General features: G+C 51.5%; 1 protein-coding gene across 1 annotated transcript; it reads right to left on the reverse strand.

The window, feature by feature from the left end:
- Positions 1-3580: 3580 nt before the first annotated feature.
- On the reverse strand, positions 3581-4540 carry LOC136116266 (olfactory receptor 14J1-like). Its single transcript, XM_065862463.1, has one exon. It carries the CDS (start codon positions 4538-4540, stop codon positions 3581-3583), a length of 960 nt encoding a protein of 319 aa, XP_065718535.1.
- Positions 4541-9134: the final 4594 nt, after the last annotated feature.

The raw sequence follows: 9134 nt of genomic DNA on the forward strand, positions 1-9134 counted from the left end.
TCGTTCATTAATGGGCCAACACTCCAGGAGGTTCCATCCAAGTGTGGGCAGTGTAAGAGAGGAGCAGAGCAGGATCAGTTCATGGGCCATGACTGAGCACAGCCACCCCAGCAGCAGCCATTTCCCATCTCCCAGGCACAACCATGCCCACAGTATGCAAATGGCACTGCCATATATGATTAGTCCGAGGGAAACCTACCTCCAAAAATATGCTTCCTATTCCCCTTCCACCCACAGACATCAGCCACATTCCACTTGTGTCTCAGACATGGTTGTAAGGATTTGCTGAAGTCATCAGCCATCACCCTTTTCTACCCCATGTTCCCTGATGTCCCCTCTCTCCCACACCACACATGGCCAGTCACTGCTGCTCAGGTCCTCTCGCTCTTCAGAAGAGGTCTTGAACTTCTTGGCTCTTCCTGATGCTTGTTATAGTCTTTCTCCCTCCAGATCTCACAGTGAGATTACTTGTTCATGACAGGGCCTTTGTAACCATCTCTTATGAAATTGTTGTCTTTTTGTGATCATCTGTGCAGGTGTTATCACCGAAAAGCACCAAATATATCAACTCTGATACAGAGTGAAATGCAATAAAACCTTGTTGAGTCACCCCAATAGCTGTGCCTTCCAGCAAGGAGTTTCTCCTGAGAAAGGGATCCAACCTCTGCTACTCTCTGCAGAGGCACATGAGCAGTGTCCATGCACCTGGGGACACAAAGGGTGACTTTTGCAAGATCACCCTTTATCTGGATCATTTAGATAGGTACCTGTGGATGGGGTATCAAGCCTTATAGTGCAGGAGAGACTGGAGTTCTGAGCTTCCTTCATCTGCCCTGTGTGACAGTCTGTAAAATACACTACCCCAGTCAAAAAGTTTGTTTTGATTCTCTTCACAGCTCTAAGCACCACATGGGTCAGGAGACAAGCCAGGATTCCCAATGAGGACTCACATGCTCTGCTCATCAAGTTTAGGTGTTCCCAGGTGTGGGAACGGTAGGATGTGCAGTTCCAGCCAAAGGATCTTGAACAGATTATACAAAAGTATGTGTTGTTTTTTTTTTTTTTTTATGAGTGTAAGAAGTGATAGCCCAGGACAGTGAGAATAACATCTCGGGTTGGAAAACCACCCCATATGTACGATGTGTGAATGTTGGCCCTGGGCACGTGGATGAGTGGGTCGGAATGTCGCCCACAAGATATGTATGGGAACGTGACTGAAAAGACTCACAGCATGAGTGTGGTGTGTTTAGAATAACATTTATTGAAAAAACTGTTCAGCCTCTTGGCCGAGCCCTGTATCTGTAAACACATAAGTTGAGAACTGTTAATAAAAGAGAGTTCACCTCTGCCTGGCTCTGCTCTCACTGCTAACAAGAACCCTGTGCCTGTGTGTCTCTCTGTGTCTGTAAGAATCGTTCTCATTGCAGCACCCTGGAATCTCAGCAGACATGTCACACTGATCCGTGGGTTCAAGGAGCTGGTCAAATGCTTTGTCACCATTTCTGTAACGGTGGTTTGCTGCCTGGCTGATGTGCAGACTCTGAACATGGAGACTGACACCTCTTGAACAACCTGCTCTGAAAGGATGAAGAAGGGGGCTGTTCTTTCTGGAAGGGTATTAAGACAGCAAAAAAGAACCTGGGTTGGGGCAAATGAAAAGGGGTGCAAAAGATGTGGTCTGGACTGATTGGGGTCACTTGTAAAGCAGCCCTGCACCTCATGTGAATTATTCCTATGGTCAGGGAGAACCTGAGAGCTTTGTCTAAATTGAAAACATGAAGGGGATGAAAGGACAGTGTCATTCAGGCTGGTTGGGATCTTGAGAGGTGTCTTGACCAACCTCCTGCTCAAAGCAGGGTCAGACCAGATTACTCAGGGCTTTATCCAAACACATCTTGGTCACTTTCAGTAACCAATGTCTACTGCCACCATGTCTCACTCATCTTGTCTCACTGTCCTGCTCAAGGCCAGGTGAACCAGGGGAGGTTGTTCAAGGCCTCAACCCACCTTCGCATCCAATCCCCTTCCCAGGGACAGAGGCAGGCTGACCCACTTGCAATTCTCCCAATGCCTGTTCTTACCATTCTTGAACATGGCTTTGATTTCTGCCTTTTCCAAGGACCCCAGAACCTCTCTATTTACCCTGGTTCTTATGAGAGCACAATCCAGAAACAGAGGCAAGGGTGACAGAGCAGACTGGAGCACTTGCAATGATCTTGTCCAAGGCAGCTGAGATCAGTCTCATTGGGTCTGTCTTGTTTGTTCCTGGAGTCACACACAGAAATGTCAGGTTCTGTCAGGTGTCCACATCTGAGCTGTCCTCATGGAGTCCTTATGCACCCAGGGATGCTCAGAGACAGAGTCTGTCCCTTTTACACAGAGGCAGGAGTCACAGTGTCCCTCTGGCCTCCTGTTGCCTCTCCCAAAGGACAGGAGGCACCTCAGCCCTGTGATGTGTCACCCTACTCTGGACTCAGCTGAGATGTCCCATGTTGTGAGGAATGGATACGGGGATCACAGATTCAGGAAGAAGATCCCAGTGGGTGGTTTCCCATTGGCTGTTACTTCCAAGTGACCTCGAGACACTGTCTGTCCCACAGGCCTTCATGAAACCCCCAGGAACAGCTGATGGTGTTTGTGCTCACTTGGGTTCATCTCACCTCACATACATGATGTGCATGCTCACATCTCATCTGAACAATGCAAACACGGACTTCTGACCTGCTCATTCAGTGTTCCTCCATGGAGGGAAGAACAATCTCTGTGAGCTGGGGAGAGAGGCCAGTGGTGGAAATGGTGGTTGTGAGGGGCCAGTCCATGACAATTGCCCTGGGACAGCTTCCGCGGGGTGTCCAGCGCAAACGGGCACAGCCCAGACCCTGCTCTGCTGGTCCTGCAGGTCTCTTTCAGGAGGCCTGGCTGTGAGAGGATGCTGCTGAATGCCCCAAACCTACAGGCCTATATTTTTTAGCTTTTTCAATCTCTCAGTCACTGTAATGGGCATGTTCTTGAGAGAATCTTTGGAAGAAGACCTAAACCTTCAGGCCCTTCCCTGAGGAGATCACCTTTCTATCTGGAACGGCTGTTCTGAGGCCAGTTCTGTCACACAAGTGCCCATTACTGTCCCTGCGTGTGGTCACAGCACTGACACACAGCAGGACGGGGACCAAGCTGCCAGAGCACTCAGGCCTTGCACCAACACAAGGGATGAGACGGAGAGTGTGGAAGTGGAACAAGAAGACCTCTGGAAGGCCAAGCGCTAGTGCTCCCTGGCAGTGCTGCCAGGCTGGACACCTTTCCCTACACCCATAGACACAGAGACAGTCCCTCTAGCTCAAAATAAGCCTTGGAGGAGGAATCTCACAGAAAAAAAAAGCCACTGCAGAGCCATTTATTTTCTTTAAATACACAGAGAGCATGGCTCCATATTTACACAGCCAGTGGGTTTGAAAAGAAAAGCAGACAAGGAGTTAGAAAGAGGATGACAAAAATATCATGACTGATTAAAAAAAAACCGCCACCAACAGACACACACACAAAAGTCTGGGCCTCTAATGAGTTACATTAAAGCTGTTATCTGTTAAAGAGAAGATGATGAACACTTTATTATTTTTGAAATGCATCCCACCATTAGTTTCCTCAGGGCATCCTTGACCTCCTTGTTCCTCAGGCTGTAAATTAAGGGGTTCAACGTTGGAGGTATCAGTGAGTATACAACAGACACCACCAGGTCCAAGGATGGGGAAGAGATGGAGGGGGGCTTCAGGTGGGCAAAAAAGGAGGTGCTGGCAAACAGACAGATGACAGCCAGGTGAGGGGGGCAGGTGGAAAAGGCTTTGTGCCGTCCCTGCTCAGAGGGGATCCTCAGCACGGCCCTGAAGATCTGCACATAGGACAGCAGGATGAAAACGCAGCAGATAAAAGCTAAAGATCCACTAAACACAATAAGCCCAAGTTCCCTGAGGTAGGAGTGTGAGCAGGAGAGCTTGAGAATCTCGGGGATTTCACAGAAGAACTGGCCCAGGACATTGTCCTTGCAGAGTGGTAGCGAAAATGTATTGGCTGTGTGCAGCAGGGCATTGAGAAACCCAGTAACCCAGACAGCTGCTGCCATGTGGACACAAGCTCTGCTGCCCAGGAGGGTCCCGTAGTGCAGAGGTTTGCAGATGGCAACGTAGCGGTCGTAGGACATGATGGTGAGAAGAAAATATTCTGCTGTAGCACAGAAAACAAACAAAAAAAAGAGCTGTGCAGCACATCCTGTGTAGGAAATGTTCCTGCTGTCCCAGAGGGAATTGGCCATGGTCTTGGGGACAGTGGTGGAGATGGAGCCCAGGTCGAGGAGAGAGAGGTTGAGCAGGAAGAAGTACATGGGGGTGTGGAGGTGCTGGTCCCAGGCTATGGTGGTGATGATGAGGCCGTTGCCCAGGAGGGCAGCCAGGTAGATGCCCAGGAAAAGCCAGAAGTGCAAGACCTGCAGCTCCCGTGTGTCTGTGAACAGCAGGAGGAGGAACTGGGTGATGGAGCTGCTGTTGGACATTTGCTGCCTCTGCTGAGGATCAGTCCAAAGAAGAAAAGACAGTGACAGTTTAGGTGAGACGTCTCTGAAGAAAAAAGGTCATTTCTCATAGAAAATCCCCTCCCTGAATGAGCAAAAATTCCGCCTATTCTACTTGACTGCCAACTGAATGACATGGTTCTTCACAGTATAAAAAAGTAGCTTCAGCATCTAGTTTCCCTGAGGATACTTCTGGGACAGGACTCCCAGTGTTGGTGTCTGAGAAAAAACTGACCCACATCCCCACCCAAACCCTGGACAGTGAGAGCACCAGGGACAAGTGAAGAAACAGGGAAGAAAATGATAGTACTACAGAACAAATAAAGCAAGGACAGAAAGGCAGATGGGCATGCTGGGAAACCTTCTCCCTGCCCAGCTGTGCTCGCTATCACTCACATGATGTCACTATAGGACAAGTGCTTTTACAACCTGTTTTGTGTACCCCATCCTAGGAACCCTTCACCTGAAGGTCCAGCTGCCGAGGTGGAGACTCATGCCCTGGACCCCATGGCTTTGGGGCAGAGGCTCTACTGGGGAGGAGACCAGGGGGTTGAACTGGAAAATGTGTCTGCACTGCAGGGGATGGCATTTCTGGTTGCAGCTCCCTCTCCCTGCCTGTGTTTCTGCTGCCTGGAGCTGTCCCTGCTGGGAGCTGTTTTTCTGTCCCTGGGTCTGCTCCTTGTCAGTGTCACAGACCCTGTCCCACCCACTGTGTGCTCAGTTCTGTCCTGCTCACACCTCCTGGCACTGCCCAGGGGCAGCTCTGTGTGTGCAGGGGCTCAGGAGCAGCTCAGAGAACTCCTAAAAAGAACTAGGGTGTCAGGAGCTTCTCCAGGACAGAGAAATAAATTCCCATCTCCCACTGCCCACTCACCCAACGAAGAATCAAAAAACCTCCAACCTTAAAATCTTCCCTATCAGATAAATGCTGCCTCAGTGTCTCCTGAAGGAACCTCTGCAAATGTCCTGGGGGTGAGCTGGAGCTGTGAGCAGCCCTGTCACACGGAGAACCCAGCAGCAGAAGGACCCTGACCTGATGGGAGTCACTCCTTCCCCCAACAGCTTCTCCTCTCAGTGTTGTTGGGATCTCCCCGGGCAGGCTGAGCGCTGATCCTGGCAGGCGGCAGAGTCCCTGCCCCGGCACAGCCCTGGGGTGCAGGGACCCTGCTCTACAGGACAGCCCTGGGCACCCCTGCCTGCACATTTACATTTACACCCCACAGCCATCCTGGGGACAACACAGCATTCACGTCTTATCACTCTGACAGTGCAGAAGGCAATCCCTGCTCTGCAGCACATCCTCTCCTCTGATCAGAGAATCTCTGACAGTTGTACTTACATCTCTCATAGGCTCTGCAATGTGACAGCTCTCTGAGATCCTGCCAAGATTTGCAGATGCAATGCCCTGCAGCCACAGCTTTAATATCTGAGAAGATTTCTCATTCAGTGATCTCTCAGCATCCTCCCACCCCAGTTTGCATTTCCCTCTCTCTGCCTGGCTCCTGTGCCCTCGGTGCTGCAGGCAGAGCCCTCAGCCCTGCTGCGCTGTGCAGAGGAGCTGCTCCTGGGCAGAGCTGTCTCTCTGCAGCGCTGCCGCTTGCCGTGAGCTCCCTCTGTCCCAGGAGCCCAGCCCAGCTCAGCAGCACAGGAGCAGCCCATGATGTCACTTTCTCTGTCCCCTCTGGGCTCCCTCCAGGGGTCCCTGGGGCTCCAGGGGCACGTCCTTTGAAACAACCTGAAGTAATCAGTGATGTTGATTCTTTCTCCTCTTCAGAGACACTTCTTGCCAGCATTGTATTTTTCATTTTAAAAATAAATCGGTATGAGAATCATCTTTTCTTGTCCCATCATTAGACAGGACAACAGGAATATTACAGCAAAGTATCTAATTTCTCCAGGCTGGGGGAGGAATATCTTCAGTTGAATGAGTTCAGGCATTTTATTCTGGTTTTATATCCTCAGTCTAGAGAGACATTCATCAATCTTTGGCCTCACATAGTTAGAAGAAATGGGAAATGAAAACACCTTCTTGGCAGCACCAGCTCTGGGAAGGCTGCTCTGTGCCTGGAGCAGTAAGAGCTCTTGAGGACCTCAGGGGCCAGGGCTTTTGTGCTGGCCTGGGGAGAGGGGATGGCATGGAGGGGCTGCAGACCTCTCAGGATCTGCTGGAGAGGAGAGAAAAGGACACACAGGTGCCTCCTTTTCCTTTTGCCATGCATGTTCATGCACCACTGGGCTGACTCCTCCCTGAGCCCCAGGAGCTGCTGTGCCCTTCAGAGGGGCAGAGGCTGTGGGGTGAGTGCCCAGAGCACCTGCAATGGGCACTGGTGTGGGACCAGTCCTGACTGGGCTTTGCTGGGGAAAGGGCATTGGGGGTAGAGAGAGGGCAGGGGAGGTGGGAGAGTCTCGAGGAGCTGGGCTGGGCTGGAAAGGACCTGGGAGAGGAAAACATCAGCCTGTATCTCGTGCTGCATGGCCATGCAGGGTGAAGACTCACACCAGGGGTTGTGGTGCAGAGCCAGGGCTTGTGTGAGGGATCAAAGACATGCAGGTGCAGGAGAGGGAAGGCTGCTCTGTGCCCTTGGTGTCATAGACAGACCAGGAAGGTGGCCCAGGGCCTTTGTCACCACCCAACCACTCATCATTTCTTGTGGGCCATGTCCAGCACTGGCCGCTCAGCTCAGGTTTATGGGTGAGGTTCCCTGTGAGGCCATGTCCATCAACCTGCTGGGCTCAGGGCCTGTCTCAGGGAATGGCCACCCCTGCCCAGCCTCTCTCCTGGCCCAGACCCTGGCAGAGCCTGGCACAGGACCGTCTTTGACCCCATGGGTGACACGACCTCTCCAGGAGCTTGGAGAGGCTGCCTAACAGAAAGGCCATGGGGTGACAAGGCACCATGGACTGATGTGGGCATCACATCAGGAGACCGTTCCCTATCCCGAATGCACCCTGTCCTGTGCTGAGCCTGCACCATGGTCCATCTGTGGGGCAGCAGGGCTGGACTGTCACAGCACAAGGTGGAGGCAGGGGCCACAAAGCAGCTGCCGGGGTGACAGCAAGGACAGGTACAGACAAGGAGTTCATGTGCATTAGCTTTGCTGAGCAGGGATGACTTTGGGAAAGGCAAAGCTCACCTGGAGTTGGTGGCTGCAAGAAAAGTCCAGAGCAAAACCAAGATCTTCAACAACTGTGTCAGAGACCACGGCTGAAGAAGGGAAACACAGAGCTGCTGCGGGGTGGGGAGGGGAATTCAATAACAGCAGACACTGATACTAGTGCTGAGGGACTCAATGACTCCTGTGCCTGGGTCTTTACTGAAACATCTCCCAGGCCTCTATTCAAAGGGTTCAAGGAGGAGAATATTTCTTAGCAGGACCCTCAGGAAACCTCAGCAGGACCAGCATCAGTGTCTGCCCCTGTAAGGAACTCACCCGGCAATGGCACAGGCTGGGGCTGCCTGGCTGGGAGCAGCTGTGGGAAAGGTCTGTGTGGGCAGGGAGCTGGACAGGAGGCAGCGTGTACCCTGGTGCAAGGGAGGCCAGGAGCACTCTGGACTGTGTCACCAGGCGCTCGGCCAGAGGTGGAGGGAAGGGATTCTCTGGAATAGTCCATCCAGATCTCAGATCCCAATTCAGGAAAGATATTGGCAAGCTGGAGTGGGTTGAGCAAAGGGCCTCAGGACAGCCAGAAACTGGAGCACTTGGCCTGTGGGGAGAGGCTGAGGGAGCTGGGCTCGTCCAGCCCAGAGAAGGGAAGGCTGACAGGGACCTCATCACAGCCTGTCAATACCAACAAGGAGATCATAGAGAACACACAGCCAGGCTCTTCACCATGGTGTGTGGCAGAAGGACAAAAGAGAATGGGTGGCAGGTGAAAGAGGAGAGGTTCAGCCAGGACTTAAGGAAAAGCTTTTTCCCTAGGAGGTGAGTGTCAACTTCATTTTCACCAGGGATCACATCAGCCTCATGGTTACCCTCAAATGGCAGAACATAATTTTAAAGGACTGTATAAATTTAACTACTCCTACATTTATACATTCGGCCCTTTAAGGCAATTGTGAAGCTGATGTGACCCCCGTGAAAATGAATTTGACACCCCTGCCCTGGGAGCTCAGCCAAGTGCTGTTGCAGGTCACCCAGAGAGGCTGAGCAGCCTCTGTCCTTGCGGGTTTTCAATCTCTGATTGAATGAAGGCTTGAACACCTTGTTCTGACCCAGTTTCTGACAGGTTTGACTGCAGATTGCTGAGGTCCCTTCAACCTCAGTTCTGTTATGATCCCATTGTGATGTTGGGCTCTGTTTCTAATGGGAGCAGAGGAGATGATTAAGGGACATGAACACACCTGTGCTGTAGGTGACCATCTAAACCAACATCTAAACCCAGCCAACACCTCAGTGTGACTCGCTCTGGGCAAAGTGTGAGGAGTCCTGGGCAGGGAAGGTTTAGAGGGCATGGGGCTCTATGCAAGACACAAAATGATCTTGGCTTCATGCCTGCAGGTCCATCCGATGTCAGTTAATGTCAATGAAAGTTAAAATATGAACTGAAGACAAAGTTTCAAAGCCAAGGAAGGTTT

The sequence above is a fragment of the Patagioenas fasciata genome, chromosome 6 (genome assembly GCF_037038585.1).
Source record: "Patagioenas fasciata isolate bPatFas1 chromosome 6, bPatFas1.hap1, whole genome shotgun sequence".
In the NCBI taxonomy this organism is placed as follows: domain Eukaryota; kingdom Metazoa; phylum Chordata; class Aves; order Columbiformes; family Columbidae; genus Patagioenas; species Patagioenas fasciata.